At 47.6% G+C, this 20,563-nt stretch overlaps 1 protein-coding gene across 1 annotated transcript in view; it reads right to left on the bottom strand.

Moving 5' to 3' along the window:
• GPC4 (glypican 4) overlaps window positions 1-20,563 on the bottom strand; it is a 110,894-nt gene that overhangs the window by 38,321 nt on the left and 52,010 nt on the right. Inside the window, exon 2 of the mRNA XM_060270287.1 lies at window positions 9,953-10,111. Within this exon, the coding sequence (XP_060126270.1) occupies window positions 9,953-10,111 (159 nt within the window). The remainder of the gene's footprint in view (window positions 1-9,952; window positions 10,112-20,563) is intronic.

Raw genomic sequence — 20,563 nt, 5'->3', positions numbered from 1 at the left:
TAGAACCCAGAACCTAACAGTTTCTTTTCAAAGGGTGGGGGCCAAGGTATGGAGATACAGGGGGAGGGGCCAACACTCCCCAGGGACAACAGAGGGAAGGGTATCCTACCGAAACACAGGGATGAGCCGGGGTGGAGGGAGGAGGGGCAGGATACGTCATGGATCGTGACAGGGGGGGGGGATCACAGGAAAGAACCACAGCAACGCGTGGCCGGGTCAGCTAGTAAAACAAATATGGATAGGTTGGTCTGAAAAAAATGCGTATTTGGCAGGTGTTGAAAAGAGCGGAAGGCTGACGTCAATAGGCAGGGAGTTCCAAAGTGTGGGTTCTGCCACACTAAAACATGCCAGAAAATATACAGCTGCTAATTCCTTGAAGACTGGGAGGTAAACCATAAGGACAAAGACAGCATGTGGAATTGGTGCACCAGAACAGTGTTCTTCAGATGTTGATGGAATGCAACTAACATCATCCATGCCCGCTTAGCCTAAAAGTGAAGGATGATGAGAGTTGTAGTCCTCCCAAGTTGGAAACACAGTCAAGCCATTGGTCCAGTGTTGTCTGCAAATGTGGTGCTGCTTGTGGAGGGTGGGAGTTGGGGGGGGGCACGAGGTTGACAAAGGCAGCAGTTCTCTTGCATATCAGGCAGGAGTCCCTCCCAGCCCTATCTGGAAATGCCAGGGATTCAACCTGGAACCTTCTGCATAGACAATGTTACTGTTAGGTGATAGTAGGCCCATCTGGAGGGGGCCAGGTTGGGAAAGACTGGCGTAAGTTGCATCCTTGTTAGAAGCATAGAATTGTAGAGTTGGAAGGGACCCTCCTTCAATGCAGGAATTGTAGCTCAAACATCCCGGACAGATGTCCATCCAAGCTCTGCTTAAAAACCTCCAAGGAAGGAGCGGCCACCACCTTCCATCCCCCTCTCAAACAGCTCTTGCTGTCAGAAAGTTCTTCCAAAAGGCAACTGCTACTGTTTCTCCTGGTTAGGTATAAATCCTCTCCCTCTCATGGTTTGTTGGCTGATTAATGAGCCACACTGTGGCCCAGGAATAAACCCTCTGACCTTGAGGGGAGGGACAGAATGGAGGTGGGGGCAGGAAGGCTGGTCTGCTATCTTGACAGTTTGAAGGGCAAAATAAATTAACACCTTTCGTTTGTCTTGGAATTCGGGCTTGTTCTCAAACAAAAGTTGTGCTTTAAGTGATGACTTTTCTTGTTTTACGGCATTGTAAAGGCGTGATCAGCGCTGCAGTGGGTGCTCTGGGTGGGGGAGACAAACGCAAACCATGTTTTCTCTGCCTCAGCTTAAAGGTGGGCTTCCATTGATACCCTGAACTATTTACAGCCTGTGCTAAATGTTTAAGTTTAGTTTAGAAGAACAAAAAGTCACCCTACTTGACATTCTACAAGGTCATGGAGAACAATAGCCTGCAATGTCCAGGAAGCGTGAACAGTGACTACGAACGACAACACTTGTTGGACTCCCAAGTCCAGCAGAGTCAATGGTCGTTGGTGAAGAGAGCTGTTGTCCAGCAAAACCTAGAGCGTCACAATTCCCCTGTAGAATTATAGAGAGAAGGACCCCAAGGGTACAGTTGAGAAGGACCCCAAGGGTCATCTAGCCCATGGGTAGGCAAACTAAGGCCCGGGGTCTGGATCTGGCCCAATTGTCTTCTAAATCGGGCCCGCAGATGGTCCGGGAATTAGTGTGTTTTTACATAAGTAGAATGTGTCCTTTTATTTAAAATGCATCTCTAGGTGATTTGTGGGGCCTGCCTGGTGTTTTTACATGAGTAGAATGTGTCCTTTTATTTAAAATGCATCTCTAGGTGATTTGTGGGGCCTGCCTGGTGTTTTTACATGAGTAGAATGTGTGCTTTTATTTAAAACTAGCTGGCCTAGCCACGCGTTGCTGTGGTTCTTTCCTGTGATTCCCTCCACTCTGTCTGGTCACATGATTTATCCTGTCCCCTCCTCCCCCCACCCCCGGCTCATCCCTGTGAGTAGTTAGTAGTAATAATAATAATACAGTAATAATAAAGTCATAGGGTGAGTTTATTATTTTTATTTCTTAAATTTGCACAGCGGCCTTCATCCACAGATCTCGGGGCAGTTTTCATTATTTCCTTTTCTTTCCTAACTTGTCTATTTATAAAAATGGGAAAAGAGTACTATTCAGGGAAGGATGCAGTTTCCTATTACAGAATCACAGAGTTGGAAGGGACCCCTGAGGGTCATCTAGACCCCTGGAATGCTGAAATCGGAGGGCAAAAAGAACTCTGTACATACTCTAGGCGTCGGGCCCTTGAAACCTTTTAAAGGCCCCACGGAAACACACGTGCCTTGCTCTGCAGAGAAGGCACTCTGCGTATGGTCAGAGGCACCCTTCACGCGGAACGTGGGCACCTTAGAGCCGAGCAAAGAAATGCTGCAATGGCGGGAAGGGAAAGGGCCCACTCGAGGAGGAAGCTGGGCCGTCGCCGCTGGCTCCCCCACTTCCTGGGGCCGCTGCCCAACTCCAGCGCGCGGTCTCGGCCCACTCATCCTCGGCCCAGGCCCGGCACATAGTCCAGTGGCGCAGGCATCCCCAAGAAGGGCTTCTTCTTCCTGTTCATGGTGCCGTCAGAGAAGCCGTCAGGCCCGAAGCGTTGCCTCTACCACCGGTGCTGGCGCCACCCCCGGAGCCTGCTATGCTGAAGCCCAATGGAGCCGAGGCCCCGGAGGACGAGGAGGAGGTTGATGAAGAAGCAGTAGCCGCGGTGGGCATGATGGTGGCTGAGGAGAAGACGCGGCGGGCAGCGGGCGAGAGGAGGGTGGCGAGGAGGCCTGAGTAGCTGGTCCTGCTCCGCCTCCCTCGCGGAGCGGCGGCCTCAGGTAGGTGGGTTTGCGGCTGCTTCTCCTCAGGCGGCGGGAGCCTCGCTAGGCCTTGGTTGCGCCAGCCGCCCTTCGGGGAGACTCTGAGGTCGGGAAGGCAGGGAGGAGGTGCCGCCGGGGAGGGAAACCGGCGCGGCAGTTGGTGGTTGCAGTTTGAGACCACAAATGTTTCTTTTTTTGTTCTGGGTCCCTGGTGGGTATGTGTCTAGGCCTTTGTCATGGGTTCTGGGGTCCGTCTTTGGGCTTTGGGGGTGGAATGGTCGTTTTGGAGGTTGTTGGACGATGGTTGATGATGTAATGATTTGGCCCCGCCCTCAGAGATATGCCTTTCTATTGGAGGTTGTTGGAGTCTTCAGAGCTTTTGCTGATGACGTCTGATAGGGACGCCAATTTTTTTGCGTTTGATCATTATTTTAGGTATGATAGGTGTGGTTTTTTTGGGAAAAAATCACGCTACATCCCTCCCTGATGGGCATGGAACGTTGTGGCCAAATTTGTTGAAATTCAGTTCAGCAGTTATGGAGGATGGCTGTTACATCCGCATGCACAATGCCTACATTTATATATATATACTAGCTGCCCCTGCTGTGGCTCAGCCTGTTAAATGGAGTCTCAGAGTCCCCCTTCAGACTCCCCTGACCTTCAGAGTCCCCCTGTTTTACACGTGTTCTGTTTACGGAGGTGCATCCCTATGACTCCCCCCAGCCTGTGCCGATCCATGACGTATCCCATCTCCTCTTCCCCCCATGCAGTCATACCTCGGTTTAAGGACGCTTCGGTTTGAGTATTTTCAGTTTAAGTACTCCACGGACCCATCTGGAACGGATTAATCCACTTTCCATTACTTTCAATGGGAAAGTTCGCTTCAGGTTAAGTACAGACTTCCGGAATCAATTGTGTACTTAAACCGAGGTACCACTGTGGAGGGTGTTGGGGAAATTGTAACGGTTAGAGTTATGTGTGGCGGGTTGGCATGATAGGAGATGGGAGTTGTGTAGTGGGGGGGTCAGGAGTTAGGTTACCTAGACAGTGGATGAGGTCTGTCTCCCTGTGGGGGTGGGTCCTGGGGTGGGCTGGATATCAGGGTGTTGACTGATCTGTGTAGAGGTATAAAGAAGGTGTAAATTAAGGGGAATTATTTAGAAATGGGGAAACATAAAGAAATATGTAGGGGTCTGGTGGATTTCCTTGGTGTGGGTGCGATGTGCGGGGGTGTCAACTGTGTTAGGGTTGGTGAGGGGGCGACTGTGTAGCAGCCTTGTGGATAGTCCGGGAGACCTCCTCCTTGTAGTGGCCTGGTGGTTGTTCCCTGGCGGTGGTGAGATTGGGGGGAGGGGATGGGGGGTGGACTGTGTAGAGGGCTTGTGGATATTCTGGGATGCCTTCTGTGAGGTGGGTGGCCAGATGGGGGGGCGGACTGTGTAGGGGGCTTTCCGGGAGGCCTGCTCCTTGTAGCAGCCTAGTGGTTGTTCCCTGGCAGCGGGGAGATGGGGACGGACGGACTGTGTAGCGGCCTTCTGGCTACGGGGCGGTCTGTTTCGTGGCGGTGGTTAGATATCCGCGGAGGGTGGGGGTCATGGATCGGGCGAGATATCAGCAGAGGGTGCGGATTGTGCATCGGGAGGGATGGTGAAGGGCGTGACCTTTGGGGGGGTGGGGATAACTGGGGAGCGGCCTCGTGTCAGGGTGGCCTGCTCCCTGCCAGTGCCGGGATGGGTAGGGGTGCAATCTATGGGGTGGGTTGTGATCCCTGGGGAGAGGCCTAGTGTCGTGGAGGGTTTCTCCCTGTGAGAACATGGATTGTGGATCGAGCAGAATGGGGAAGGCCGCGACCTATGGGGGGGATCTCGGGTAGGTTCCTCCGTGGTGGGAGGGGGTCCTTGGGGAGTGGGCTACTGTTGGGGTGGCCTGGTCTCCAGGGTGGGCTGTGTCCCAGGGTGGTGGGGTGGATGGAGAGTGGGCATGATTTTGGCAGTATGTTGGATGTTGTTTGGTGGGGTGGATGGGGAGTGGGTGGGGTTTAGGGTGTATGTTGGATGTTGTTTGTTGGATGTCCACTGGAGGGGGCAATTTTTTGTATACAAATCCAGGTTTCTACCTGTCCTAGGTTTCTGTATGGACAATGTAAGTGGATAGAGACACTCTCACATGCGCTTCCGATGTTGTGGGCAAATTTGAGGACGATCGGGTAAGTGGTTGTGGAGAAAGGTTTGTTTGAAAAAACATGCACCTTCTACATTCATAGATAGATAGATAGATAGGTAGATATCGGTAGATGCATCTCTGGGTTATTTGTGGGGCATAGGAATTTGTTCATCCCCCCAAATATATATATATATATATATATATATATATAGCCCGGCCCCCACAAGGTCTGAGGGACAGTGGACCAGCCCCCTCCTGCTGAAAAGTTTTGCTGTCCCCTGACCTAGCCTAATCCCCTGGAATGCAGGAATCACCAGTGTCTGTGGAAGAGTAACTTTGAGAAAAAGCCCTACTGAAATCAGGCATTTGCCTTTTCCACCAAGCTCAAAACTCTCAAAAGAATAGAAGTAAGATTTGTCCGCCATGCCTTGTTTTTAGGAAACTCTTGTTGGGTCTTAGTAATCACAGCATCCTTTTCTAAGTGCTTATAAAGGTAAAGTGCTTAGGTCCAGTCATGACTGACTCTGGGGTTGCGCGCTCATCTCGCATTATTGGCCGAGGGAGCCGGCGTATAGCTTCCAGGTCATGTGGCCAGCATGACAAAGCCGCTTCTGGCGAACCAGAGCAGCACATGGAAACGCCGTTTACCTTCCCGCTGTAGCGGTTCCTATTTATCTACTTGCATTTTGACGTGCTTTCGAACTGCTAGGTTGGCAGGAGCTGGGACCAAGAAACGGGAGCTCACCCCGTCACAGGGATTCGAACCACTGACCTTCTGATCAGCAAGCCCTAGGCTCAGTGGTTTAACCACAGTGCCACCTGGGCTGACCATTTAATTATCTGTTCTAGGACCTTTACTGGTACTGACACGAAGCTGACCAGTCGGCAGTTACCTGGCTCTTCTTTCCCCCTCTTTTTGAAGATAGGGACAACATTTGCCAGTCTCCAGCCCTCAGGGAACTCGCCTGTTCTCCCAGAATCCTCAAAGATTATAGACAGATTACATCTGCCTATCTGAGATTACATCTGCAAGATCCTTTGGTGCTGGAGATCTGAATTCACTTAAAATAGTTCCTATATTGGGCTGCAGCCCCCCCCCCCCTGCATCATTTATTCGGTTATCACAAGGAGCTGTTCAACAGTGGAATTTGCTGCCAAGGAGTGTGGTAGAGTCTCCTTCTTTGGAGGTCTTTAAGCGGAGGTTTGACAGGCATTTGTCAGGAATGCTTTGATAGTGTTTCCTGCTTGGCAGGGGGTTGGACTGGATGGCCCTTGTGGTCTCTTCCAACTCTATGATTCTATGATTCTATGACTTAATGGGAGTAACTCTGGGAAGGGAACAAGAGGTCTCCTAAGTGCTCTTCTTTTGTGTTCTAGCCAGCCAGCCATGCCCCACTTCCATGTTACTCCATTCCATCCTCCTCTTTCCATCTTTCTTTTTCAGCTGACACTTGTGGCTACTGAGCATGCTCAGTCCTCATTCAGCTGTTTTCTCCGTGGAGTGGAGGGTTGCCCCCTTAGGATTTTTAAAAGGGGGTTTAACTCTCAAGGTTCTCCCTCTTATGTGCAGGTGGGGCTCTCTTGGTTCCATTTTTATCAGCTGGCACTACCTGAGCTTGCTATTGAAAGGCGTGAGGACAGTAGTCTAGGTTATGGGGTGGGGCCTCTGTAATGAAACCCCCAAATTGCACCCCAGTCTCTCTCCAATTTTAGCCAAATCACAGCTTCTACTCAAGCCTTCTGGAAAACAGTTTGGTGTGGGGTGGGGGTCAGAAAATGAAAAGGGTCTAGGCCTCCCCTATCAAAGGACCTGTTGCTTGCCCACTGCCTCTATTTGATCTGCCAGTACTCCTTGTTCTTAACATCATTTGAATTCTGCAACATCCTTTGGTGCTGAATTTTCATGGGTATTTTTCAGCTACCTGGGCACCTTATTGAAAGGAAAGAGAGAAACAAATGCTTTTAATAAATAAAGCAGGTGGTGTTGGTGAGGGGAAGCAGACAGCAGTGAAGACGGAAATGATGTCACATTTTAAACAATGGAACAATTAGTGTCAGGCTGGCTTATATCAATTAGGAACTAAAAGCACAGAGCACATCATCGTGGCTCTCCTGTGGGCACAGCACAAATGGTTTTATGCACAGGATCAAGAGGGCCACAACGCCTTCCACCCACCTTTCCTCACCTGATTTTAAGCACTGCCACTTTGCCAGTAGTTCCATCTGCCCCCCCCCCACCAGTTGGATGGCATGCATGGCATTTCCCTGATTTATCCTCACAACAACCCTGTGAGATGTTTTAGACCCACCAGGCCCAGCCAGCACAGTCAATTTGAGCTACAACTCCTACAAGCCCCGACGAGTGTTGCCTGAAATCTGCTTTGTCCCTAGCACACTCATTCAAATTAAACCCACCCAACACCTCCTACATTCCATTTTGAGGCTGGTACAGTGAAGGCCTTGGGTCTTTCCCACCATACCCAGCATCTCCTTCCCTTCCCCTTCCTGTTTTGCTAAACATCCACCCTGATTTAAAAACAAAACAAAACTCTGGATGACAACTTGTGGCTTCTTAGCTGGCCCTAACAAACATATACTTTGCAGCATTTGAACTTCATGTGAAATAATTTTAGTAGCTGATGATGATCACCGACTTTCTCTCAATGTATAAGGGAAGGATGTTACAGTGGCATTAAATCTGGCAAGGAAAACAAATGTGGGTTGGTTTGGACAGAATGCCAAACCATGGCTTCTGCTCGTTCATCGTTTAGATGCCACATTATGATCCTGTGTTCTAGATACAGACTGGGGAGCAGTTGTGGCTCGTGTGAAGCTGCCTCATGAGTCAGACCATTGGGTCCATACCAAGCTGAATACCACCAGCCACATACTGGCAGCATTTCTCTAGGATTCCAGGCAGGGGGCACCCCCAGCCCTACCTGGAGATGCTGGGGGCTGAGCCTGGGACCTTCTGCATGCTTCCTAGATGTTTTCTACCTCTGAGGTACTCCCAACATTCATCATAGCTGCAAAGTTGTCTGCCAAGAAATGGCTTCTGCTTCTCATCCAGGAAGACATCAGGGTTGGTTGGCATGTCCTGTGCCCCCCCCCATCCCTACTCCACAAAAAGGAAGTGTTTAATTAAGAAATCTGTTTAGTGACACAGACTATGTGGAGCTTGGGAGACTGCAAAAACCCAATGTTTGGAGCCAGCTGTAGGAGAACCTAAGACAAGCACTGCTGGGTGAGGCCAAGATCCTGTCCTCACAGTGGCCAACCAGATGCCTGTGGGAAGCCAGCCAGCAGGACCCCAGCACAAGAGCAGTCCTCTCCCTCCCTGCAGTTTATGGTAACCGGTATCCAGAAGCATTACTGTTTTCAACCATGGAGGCAGAGCACTCTTCCTCGTGGCTGGTAGCCATCAATAGTCCTCTCTTCCAAGAAACTTTTCCATTGGCAAGCAATAGAATTGCAACCAAGCAGTATGTAATCTTGGGGGTGGGGTAGGGATAAGACAAATCAAGCATTTTCTGTTACTGAACGTGAGTATTTTCTACCCTGCGCACTAGGCCAGAGATCGGCACTTTCAGGTAAGCAAGGTACAATCCTCAGGTGCATTTGTAAAAAGTGGGGAATACTCCTAATCTTAAACAGCTTCTCTTCTGTTCACTGTAAAGTTTTAGGAGTTGCGAGACCCCAATAGCCTGTGGCAACCAGAAGCTGCACATTCAGAAGCTGCGCAGGGAAGGTCAAACTCCTCATCACCATGTATTGGCCCCTCCAAGTGCAAAAGCAAGGATGGAGCTAGAGAAGTTACAACTGCATTTCACATCCACTCTGTGCCCAATCCTGCTAACTGGATTCTGCATGAGGGTGTTAAAGAAGACTCAATGTTGAGGTGTTCATTAGAGCCACAAGTAAGCAGTAAGGTCTAAAAAGAGTTTAGGTGGACTCTTGCAAATCATGCCCATCTGGGAACAGCAAAAGAAACCCCAAAAAGAAAACCCAAGCGCCCTGCTTTAATGCAGAGTTTGCTGTTCATGAATAAAATGGGAAAGACAGACGCACACCCCTTGTGGGTCACTAAAGAGATGCAATCAGCAAATATTTCTATCAAACTGGTTTGCAAAATAAGCAGCCCTCTGAACTTGTGGTACCAAAGTTTTGAGTAATTCAAGCACAACTTTGAAAAGGAGAGAGTTGTAGAAAAAACAAACAAAAATAATGACCAAACACAACAAAACCTTGTCTGTATAAACCAGGCATCCCCAAGCTTCGGCCCTTCAGATGTTTTGGACTACAATTCCCATCTTCCCCGACCACTGGTCCTGTTAGCTAGGGATCATGGGAGTTGTAGGCCAAAACATCTGGAGGGCCGCAGTTTGGGGATGCCTGGTTTAGGGCTTTAAAGGTCAGCACCAACACTTTGAATTGTGCCCGGAAACGTGCTGGGACCCAATGTAGATCTCTCAGGACCAGTGTTATGTGGTCTTGGCGGCCGCTCCCAGTCACCAGTCTGGCTGCTGCATTCTGGATGGGAGTTGTAAGCCAAAACATCTGGAGGGCCGATGGGAATTGTAATCTAAAACAAGAGGATTTGAGCACAAGAGCACTCTCCTCTCCTGTGGCTTCCAGCAACTGGTGTTCGGAAGCATTTAGTAGCCATCAATAGACCTCTCCTCTTCCCTGAATTTGTCTAATCCTCTTTCAAAGCCATGGTTGATGCCATCACTCCCCCCAGTGGTTTCACTATGTGCTGCATAAAGACCAACTCAGAGATGTTTGGGACTGAACCTGGGACCTTCCACTGATGCTCTAGTCTATCACTTCCAACCAGGCTATCAAAGGTTGGCATAAACAAAGTCCATAAATATATTGCAGCACGTCTCATCTGGGCTAGCTAAGGGCAACCCAGGGGCTAGGACTCACCATCAAACTTTTTGTATCGGGAACTGAAAGTTGCTTGCAAGTTATTACTAAGTTCCACCACAGCATTTCGGAAGTCCTGTTTGCTCTGCTGGCTGTATTTCTCTTCCATCTCTCGAGAGCAGCATGTGTAGCCTCGAGGGCAGACTTTCAAGTGATCACCTGGAAACACAAAGGTGAAAAAGCTTTACACACGAGTACAACAATCTATGACAATCACGGGGAATCAGTTATAGCAGGTCTTATGGGATATGTGTGCGTGCATGTACTTCAGTTGTGTGCATTACTTCAGTTGTGAAGCACAGAGTTCACATAGCACTGCCCACCTCCTTGCTGATGCCTCCAAGAGCACAGATCTCCCTCCCCCAAGAGGTGTGCCTGGCATCATCTCTTTGCAGCAGCCTTTGCCAAACTGGTACCCTTCCAGAAATTTCCAACTACAACTCCCATCAGTGCCAGCTGGCATAGCCAATGGTATTACGGGATGTGGCGGGTGGCTGATGAAGACACACCTCCGTCTCCTGGCCTTTGAAAACTGAAGAACTTGTTTTTATATCCTACCTGTAATATGTCATGTGGAAGTATTGTTTTCCAGCCTATTCTGGCCTATGCACTTTTAAAAACTGCATTACATTTTTGTATGCTGCAACTTGCCCTGCGGCCTTCTGGTGAAGGTTGAGTAAGACATGCTGTGGTTGTTATTCTCCATTACAAAGAAGAGCAGAAATGGCTTGCAAGCCTGGGTTCAGTGATACAGCAGGTGATTCAAGTAAGCATGGTAAGACTGCCAAGTGAAACAGACTTCTGCAGGCAAGGCAGCTGTTGCCCCAACAGACAGACTGGTTCATGGCCTTGGTGCTGAAACCTCCATCCTTCCTGGAAACACTCGCTGGGATTTCCAACTCAAAATATTATCCTCTTCTCTCAACCACCAGCTTGTATCATCCTCCTTTATGGTTTATGACTTCCTTTAGAATCAGCTATAAAAAGAACCCAGGGCTAAGCCAATTTCACACTAGACTTGTGATCTCCATATCAAGGGCATAAGGGTCCCTCTTATCATTGCTAATTAACAAGTGTTTCCAGAACGGAAGCCCTGTTAGTCCAGTATTTGGGAGAGAGGACAGTGCAGATTCCCAGAGCATCTTAAATGGGACTAACAACTTTATTCTGCCAACTTACAACGAGCTTTGTCAGATGCATGACATGGACTGGAAAAATTGGTAGGTGCGTAGAATACAGATTTAATAAAATGCACAGGAAAAACTGCATTCAGGTTCTGCTTGAGGGCTGCCCTTTGGGGCATTTAGTAAGTTACTGTGAGAACATGATGCTGGATTACATGGGGCACTGGCCTGATCCTGTAGGCTCTTAATATGCTCTTATGAAACAGAAAAGGTCCTTCGTCACCCTCTTCAGGGGTCATATAAAGAAAATTTAAGCTTCAGTCATATTATGGGCTTGTTTTAACACTGGAACTAAAGAGGAAGGCTCCAGGTGACTGTAGCAGTTGTCAGTTCCCAAATTGCTACAGACAGCCAGAGAGTGTCCCCCCCCCCCTTTCATCAGCTCAGGAGAATTTGCAGCACACTTAGAGATGTGAAGGTCCAGGGGAAAACTGGAAAAATTTTGGGGGGGAGGAACGGTTTCCCCCCGGTTTTTTCCCCTGAAGCCTTTTTGGGGGGTTTTTTCCAAAAAAAATTCCTTTTCCAAAAAATTTGAAAAATAAAAAATAGATTATGGAATGTTTTATTTTAACATTATGAATAAAATATTTTAAGATAAGGGGTTCATATATTTTATAAATCGTTATCATTACAGCTCAGAAAATGATTCTGATTAAATTTCATGCCCATTCATTGAAACTTAGTAGCACTTCCTTCTTCAGTTTTTTTTTATGAGAATGTTTCTTTTTAATACTGTGGAGAGGAAATATGAATAATTGTTACTTCTGGATTTTTAAAATTTGTTTTCTGGAGTTTTTTGTTGTTGTTTTTTGTTCCACATAAACTAGTAAACAGTTCAGGATATTGTTGCTCCATTTGTTACAAATACAAATAAATATTATTTTAAAAGTAAATTCTGTTTGTAATAATTGTTTGGATACACTATATTTTAATATGCTAGTTGTGATAATTTTATGCCCATTAAAATTGTCCATAGTTATATTTTATGTTTCTAAAGTAACAGAATTACTTTCAATCTGGAAAAGAAAAAAGAAGTGCTAATGTAGTTATTTTTTTCTATTTTTTCAAAAATTCCCGTTTCCCTCTGTCTCTATTCGGTGGTGCAAGTGGCGCAGTGAACCAGGGCACAAAGGTCTGAAGGGTGCCAAGCTGAGTGTCCGGGAAGGAGAGTTGGAGTCCGGGGAGAGCAGAGGCTGTCTGAACAAGGAGTGGGCTGGCGAGCTTCTCCCCCTCCCCAGTCCCAGAGCCCCACTGAGGGAGGGGAGGAGGAGGGAGGAGGAGGAGAGTCCACCACCTACCCACCTTCCCACCCCACGCAGCTGGAAGACCTTGCTAGGGAAAGAGGCCACGCTTCCCAAACTTCCTGCCCCATGTTCCTCAACATCCAGCTGCCGAGCACGCACCAAGTGTGAGGAGCGAGGAGAGAGCTGCCTCGGGAGCAGGTGGAGTCCGAGGCAGAGTACCGCCACCATGGAGGAAAGGCGCTGGGTTTGCAGCCCCAGCGCGTTGGGAGAGCCGCCCCAGCGGGTGCTTGCAGGGTCCCCTTGCCCATCCTGTTCAGCTACATCGAGACCCGGTCCTCCCTTTCATTTACCAGCAGCACCAGCAGCTGCTGCCCAGGTTTCTCTCTCTCCCTGGAATCGCACTCTGTGTGTAACGTTATGGGGAGGGGAAGCCTCCTCCCTTTGCTTTCCTCCTCCTTCTTTGAGGGGGACGGGCTCCTTCTCCGCCCTCCCCCCAACAAGGTCCTTAGGGGTTGCAAAGCAAGCCAGACCATTTAGCACCGACCCCATTCATTTCCAGCAGCTGGCCATCACCCACTCACTCCAAGCCCTGCGAAAAATATCATCACCATTACTGCTGCTGCCCTCCACCCATAGATATCAGGGCAGCTCACAGCCTGAAACTACCAAGCACATGCTAAAAACTAGAACAAAGGCAAACCAAACCAAGCCAGCAACCCTCCTTCTCCCTTATTTGTGAAACAAGCCTGTTAATTGCCTATCCAACTAAAAAAAAGGCACTGAAGGTTTTTGAGATCAATGCAAGCTAAAAAGCATTGCAGGTGGTTGGGCTAGATGACCTGCAGGGTCCCTTCCAATTCTACGTTTTTCTGGAAAAAAACACGCACAACCCAACTATGGTCCCTCTGCAGTCCTCGCCCCAAGCAACTGTGTGAGAGACTTGCTCCCCAGAAAGTGTGCCTTGTCTTCCTACCTGTGGTTTTTGGTCTCTCGTCAAGTACACACGTAAAGTACATACAGTAGAGCTGATGGAGGAAGCTAGAAGTGTGGCTCTCTTTTCCACTTGATCTTTCAGCTCCCTTGTATTTTTCAAGGCCCGTATTAATTCTACTGGATCCAATTTTTACCCGGATCCCTTAGAAAAGCAAAGTGTGTGTGTGTCTGTATGTCCACTTTTTTTCAGTCTAAATGGGAAGGGGGCAAGAGAGACATAATTGGGGAGGGGGCATGCTCACAGCACTCGTTCAAAACTCCAGCTGTGCCCACGTGCTTATAAAGTTTGGTAACCCCTGATATGAACTTTTGCGAATCATTCCAGGCACATGTGTGGGTCTGAAAGAAAAAGGGAGCGAACCTGCTTCTAGTTTACAAGAGTTTCTCTTTCTGGTCACTGGGAGCAAATACTTAACTCACCACAGGCAAGTAGCTAAGGGGCTGTTTACAAGAGTGAGGACATGCAACACACTTCCTAATGCCATGCTCATTGGGGACTGGAGGGGGAGGCGTTCTTTGGGCAGCTTTTACAACAAAAGCCTCACCCAGTATGCTACAATGGCCTACAATGTGGAACCAGACCTTTGCAAAAATTTGCCAAGCAGCTAAGAAACTGGCCCTCTAGATGGGTTCAGTGCTGTCAGGGGTACACCAGGAATCGGTGCTGAGCCCAGCGGAATGGTGCCTGAGCTCCAGGATGATGTCAGTTCTGAGTGTCAGTCTGAAAGTGGTGTTGAGGCTCTCGCAGTGGAGAGGGGAGCAGGGGATGCTGACAGCTCACAGGAGCACTGGGGAAGGTTAGAAGTGCCGGACCAGAGTATGGTGGAGGGTGAAAGCGTCGGAGATCAGGCTTGGCAGTTAAGCAGCTCAGGGTGAGAGGGGAATATGCCTGCACCTTCACCCCCCGTTTGTAGGAGGGACAAACGGTGGGAACAGAAGCGCAGGCTGAGAGTACCAAAGTTCCTTTGTTGGAAACGTTCCCGCAAAGCGACACTTCTGGATTCTGACTCGGACTATGGTCATGTTCTTTATTGCTCTGGCTTGTACATATGTATATAATGAAACTCTGTAAAAACCAATTACAAAATTTTGAGTGTGTTACTCGTGAGAAAGCAACACAGCACCCTGACAAGTGCCCAGGTGCTGGGGGGGGGGGCTATTTTCAGCAAGCCTTTTGCTGTCTGTGTCCCCAGCTGCTGGCTGGTCACCTGGGTCTAAAGAATATACAATCCCCTTCCATGCTACAAGTTCCCCACCACAAAAAACAACAACAAGAAGAAATTCTAATTATTTCTGTGGCATGCACTTAAAATACCCTATACAACCAAAGACTGTGATTTCAATTTCCACTCCCGCTCCCCATTTTTTTCACTTTGCTTGCTGACAGCTTAGGGCCTGTGGATTTACTACAGAGGGAACACCAGACACTTTTTTTTAAGAAGGAAAAGAATGAGAAAGATTTATGCCCCTCTCTGTACAAGCCAAGGAGCCAAAAGGCACATTAGGAAACTTAATTCTGTTCTGGAAGGGGTGGGGTGGGGGAGAGAGAGAGAGAGACAGACCTTGCCTTCCCATTCATTCATTCCCAAATTTCCCTCTACAAATACTTGTTTTACAACCCCAGGGTCCAGTCCTGCAAATGCAGCTGCCATATGAATGACTTAAATAAAATAGCTGCTGCTAGATGGAGCCAGTCCACATCAAGGTGGATGGACACACACACACACACACACACACACACAGAGAGAGAGAGAGAGAGAGAGAGAGAGAGAGAGAGAGAGAGAGAGAGAGAGAGAGAATGCTTTATCAAGTCATCATGCAACACTTAAATATCAATAGAGTCTGGTTCTCAACCAAGACTTGGGGCAGCCATGTACTTTATAGGAGACAGTTCTCTACTTGTTGTAAGAATGAAAAGAGAGCCTGACTGATGGATCAGGCCAGTGGCCCATCTAGTCCAGCATCCTGTACTCCTGGTGACCAACCAGATGCCCCAATGGGAAGCTCACAAGCAGGATTGGAGCACAAGAGCCCTCTCCCCTCCTGCAGCTTCCAACACCTGGTGTTCAGAAGCAATACTGCCTCCATAGCTATACTGGTTAGTTGCCAAGGATATTCTCATCTTCCATGAATCTGTCCAACCCTCTTAAAAAAAAAATCATCCAAGCCGGTGCCCATCACTGCCTCCTGGAGGAACGAGTTCCATACAGTACTTTAACTCTGTGCTGGACTTTCTTTTTCTCGATCCTGAATCTTTCAACATTCAGCTAATGGAGGACAGCCCTCTACTTCCATGTTATGGTGAGACATGCAAATGTTATGCAAATATGTCCCTTTTCATGTGTGTAATGTTATGTCCTGTTTTCTTACAATGCATAGCAGGCCACCCAGAAACACGGGGGCATCAGAAGAGCCTGTCTGCTGGCTCAGGCCAAAGACCCATCATAGCCCAGCATCCTGTTCTACCAGATGCCTCAATGCGAAGCCTGCAAGCAACAGCCCCCCCCCCCCCGCTTGTAATTCACAGGAACTGCCTCCAACAATGGAGGTAAGACACAGCCATCACGGATAGCCTTACCTCCATAAATTTGTCTCAGTCCCTTATAAAGCAGTCCAAATTGGTGTGCATCACTGTATCTTATGGTAGTGAGTCAACTTTTGAGTCCCATCGATTCCAAGGGGGATAAGGTCTGGATCCAACCCCTACAGGACTATCCTGTGTACCATTGTTATTGTACTCAGTGGGGCTGTCGGGCAAGGGAGGGTGCTCAGGTTTGCAGCATTCCTCCTAAAGTTGTTGGAAGCTTATTGTTTTAAAATTATTGCTTTTGTTCTTAAAAACAATAGAAAGACCCAGAAATAATAAGGAAAAACAGAGAAAAAGAAGGAAGACAAGAGAAGGACTCCCACTGTTGTTAGCTCAATCAACAAAGCATGAGATTCTTAATCTCAGGAATGTGGGTTCAAGGTCCACATTGGGCAAAAGATTCCTGCATTGCAGGGGGTTGGACTAGATGACCCTCAGGGTCTCTTCCAACTCTACAGTTCTATGATCCTGTTATTCTCTGATATGTATGGGTGTGGCCATTATCAGAGGTCTAGCTTGGCAAAACACTCCAGGCAATGTGCAAAGCACAATGTGAAGGATGTGGCCAGTGGAAATAATCCCAAGGGCCAGGGAGAGACACTATGGGGTCTACATCTGGCCCTTGGGCCAGAGGTTCCCAGCCCCTGACCCATTTAGCCAGAGATGCCTGGGGCCTCCTCCACAGCACAACAGGATTTGCATCTCTCAAGATTTTGCAATCCAAACTACCTTTTCTAGCAGCAAGATTTGCAAGATTTCTCTCTTGTATTATTATTATTTTTTAAATCCTGGCTTCTATAGGTATGGGAGTGGCAAGGACACCAATGCAACCCCCTCTGCACAAAAAAAGACTGAGAAGTATCATTCAACCACCTCTCCAATGTCTGAAACATCATCACATCACCCACAAACCACTTTCAAGTTTATCTTTTAAGCAAGAAGGCCCAGAAATTTCCTGTTGTTTTTTTTAAAAAAAGGAACACAAAGACACCCATGACTACATTCTGCTCCTGCAAAATCGTGACATACACCAAACTTGGCTTATTAAAACTACCCAGCTCTTCTCTTTGCTTTTCTCTAGAATAATAAGACAAATTCCAGTAGCAATCCAGTTTTTAGAAATCCAGGACAAGGCCCTGTTTCAGTTTATTCTCCATCAGCTCAACTTTCATAGTTTCAAGGTCAAAGCGTACCATTCATGGGCCACCTAACCAAGGGGAGGGTTTTCAAGTGCACATCAAGCAACCACAACCACCAAGATGGAAAGCCGCATGATGAGGACGAGCTTGAACAATTCCAGATTGAGATAAAGCTACGCCTGTTGCTCTTCACTTGCTCTTGAACTATAAACTCGCATCTTTTCTGACTATTTGCCATGCTGGGTGGGGCTGATGGGAGATGGGGAGTCCAGCAACATTGGGAATACCACTGGTTATCCCCAGTCCTGAACCATTATTGTATTTCTAGATCTTTTCAGCTAAAACTCAACGCTCAAACCTGCAACATCTCACTGGATCTTTTGGAAGACACTCTGCTTTGGAGGAGGATGCCTGCCTATGCTGGTCCAGGAGCAGCCATTAAAATTAGTCTTTCTGCTGCAGAAGTTGCTAGCAAGGAACCCGATCTAAGGCAACACCAGGATAACTTGCTGCTTCAACAGCACAGGTTTTTTGGTGTGTGTGTTTGTTGTTGTTGTTGTTAAAAAACAACAATCAGAAGTGATTGGTGTTTTCTGTTTAATATAGTTGTGTTTCTAAAAAATATCCTTTTCCACACCACTCTGACAAAAGAGGCAGGCTGGGGGTTAATTCTGCGTTTCCTATGTAAACCCACTTCCTGCCCCTTCTCCAAGAACCAGGGCAAATAATTAAGGTTAATCCTCGTTAGCTCTGTATGTTTCCTTTGAATCCTGTTACCACATTCCTTCATGCAATCAACTGCACTCTTTTTTTTAATGGAGAGACAAATCCCAGCACCCCTTATGCCTGTCTCCTGCTCAAAAGGTTACGACCTGACTCTGCCTGCGGCCTCCTGACCTCTGGTTCCTGTCCCTGCCCCTCCAGCTTTGCAAACTTACCTCTCAAAAGACTGCTTTATAATCAGCAGCTGAAAATTGGAAAGGCAGGGCGAAAGTGTCTGAAAACAGAAGTGTATGAAAATGAAGGGGAGGGCAGAAAATACTCAACAAGCTTCCTCGGCATAGCTGCCAAGTTTTCCCTTTTCTCGCGAGGAAGCCTATTCAGCATAAGGGAAAATCCCTTTAAAAAAGGGATAACTTGGCAGCTATGTTCCTCGGCGGACCCAGACACACACTAAACAGTTGAAATCCACAGTGGTATCTCATGTCTTCCAACAGTGCAATCCTGTACACATCTACTCAGAAGCAGGCCCCTCTGTTTAAGTGCACAGGAAGCTTCTTACACTAAGTCGGACCCTTGGTCCTTCTAGCTCAGGGGTCGGCAAGATTTTCCTCGCCTGAGCCGGTTCACTCCAGTGGAGATCCCTCCATGGGCCGGACCGCGTGCGCGCAGCTGTGATTTCCGGTGTCTGCACAGACACAATTTTCAGTGTCTGAGCATGCGCGGATGTAATTTCCGGCTGGCCGGTTAAACGACCCCCATGGGCCTTAGGTTGCTTACCCTTGCTCTAGCTCAGTATTGTCTACACCAGTGATGGCGAACCTATGACACGCGTGTCAGACGTGAAACGCAGAGCCCTCACTGCTGGCACGCGCCCCATCGGGCAATATGCGCTGTTGTTGTCGCCCCCCCCCATTTGTTTTCCTGCTCCTCCTACAGCTTGTCTTCGCTACAGCTTGTCTCTGCTGTTAAAACCAGGATCCTTTTTTGTTGTTTTTGTTGTTGTTGTTGTTGCTGCTGCTGCTGCTGGTAGCCAGAGATTGGTTTTTTAAAACTTTCTGTGCTGTTTTTTTTCTGGCGCTTTGGCAGACTATGATTGGGTGTAACAGCGTTCGTTTTTTAATCCATTCTGTGCTGGGGTTTTTGGGCGCTTTGACTATGTCAGTGCTGCATGTTAGTTCCAGTGAAGGTATTATTCATCATTTATTTCTGTTCTCTCCCCCCCCCCAATCACAGCAGCTTTGGGGCACCCCCCAAAAAGCTCAACAACTCTGGGCACTTTGTGATAAATAAAGGGTTTTTGGTTAGGTTAGGTTAAATAATTAGTTTTGGGTTTATTAAATACAGCTATCTATTACAATTATACGTTTTTGTTATTTAAACTATAAATATCACAAAATTATGGTTTTTTCTCTCGAAGTGACACACCACCCGAGTTATGCTCGGTTTTTTGGTGAATTTTGACACACCAAGCTCAAAAGGTTGCCCATCCCTGCTCTACACTGACTGGCAGCAATGGCTCTCCAGGGCTTCAAATGTACCTCTGGACCAGCCTACCTGGAGATGCCGGGGCTTTACCCTTGGATCTTCTGCATGCAAAGCAGAAGATCATTAACTGCAGCCCTTCCCTAGGTAAGCTCTGCTGTGTTCCATGGGGCTCCTTCCTCTGCTTGAAGGCATCACAGAGGCATCTGCTTGGCCACCATGAAAGCAGGATGCTGGGCTGGCCCAGGTGGCTCAGCCAATAGGTCCCTTCTTACATGTGCACTTCCAGGCCTTGGTGTTTCCTAACTGTAAATCAAGGCAAAAGCACTTGAGGTGTGTTTATCATGTCATTTGCCCATATTAGTCGCAGCCTCTGCTTTGATTTGGGTGCATGTATGTCTCGCATCGAGCTCTGCTTTTATTCATTTCTCGCTTTTGTTTGTTTGTCGATATTTTAATGGTCTTGCATTTTAGTTTGTATTTCAATTCCCCACCCACCCTGCTTATTCACTGCAAGCCAACCAGATGACTTCACACAAATGCCAACAAAGAAAAGAAAAAAGGAACAGTTCTAGTATTAACAATGCTCTCCACCTGGTTAACTGTGACAGAGTCAAGCGGGGAAACTCTTTTAATTTCCATTACTCCCTCCCCTCACCTACAAACCCTTTAAATTTGTGTTCAACTCAACTTTCATTTTGCATTGATAATCTATTCCAAGCATTTATTTTTTAACATTTACTCTCCATTCCCTATACCTTCAACATCACTGGCAATCTACTGGAAGGGGGGGGGGGAATTAACTTGGTCCATGACTTTTGTAAATGAGATTAAAATCCTGTATTATGGACAAAAGGCCCTTAACAGCCTTTGGATTTACAAATTATTGCAGCTTCAGGGAAAAACAATGCTTGGTTTTGTCCACTAATGAGAAATGCCAGCTTCCTTTTTTTATTTTTCTGTAATATGGGACATTAATTTGGGGGCAGACTTTTTGATTCCTTCATGCCCTCGGTCAGCAAAAATTCACAGGCACTGCTCAAGGGTCTCTAAAAATAGGGTCTCTTGCCTGTGACACCTTCCAGGTAGACAAAGCATGCAAACCATCATCCAGGTGCAGTTCTGTCCACCTCAACTTGATCTGTCCAACTCTCTCAGGGTCTGCTTCACTTCCTAAAGCTCTGCTTGCATGTTCAGACATCTCTGGAGAAAGGAACAGGCTCTTTACATCTAGGATGGTTTGCAGCATCAGACCAATA

The sequence above is a fragment of the Zootoca vivipara genome, chromosome Z (genome assembly GCF_963506605.1).
Source record: "Zootoca vivipara chromosome Z, rZooViv1.1, whole genome shotgun sequence".
NCBI classification, from domain to species: Eukaryota; Metazoa; Chordata; class Lepidosauria; order Squamata; family Lacertidae; genus Zootoca; species Zootoca vivipara.
Note: the sequence above shows the minus strand (reverse complement) of the source record. Positions and strands in the feature narration are given on the sequence as shown.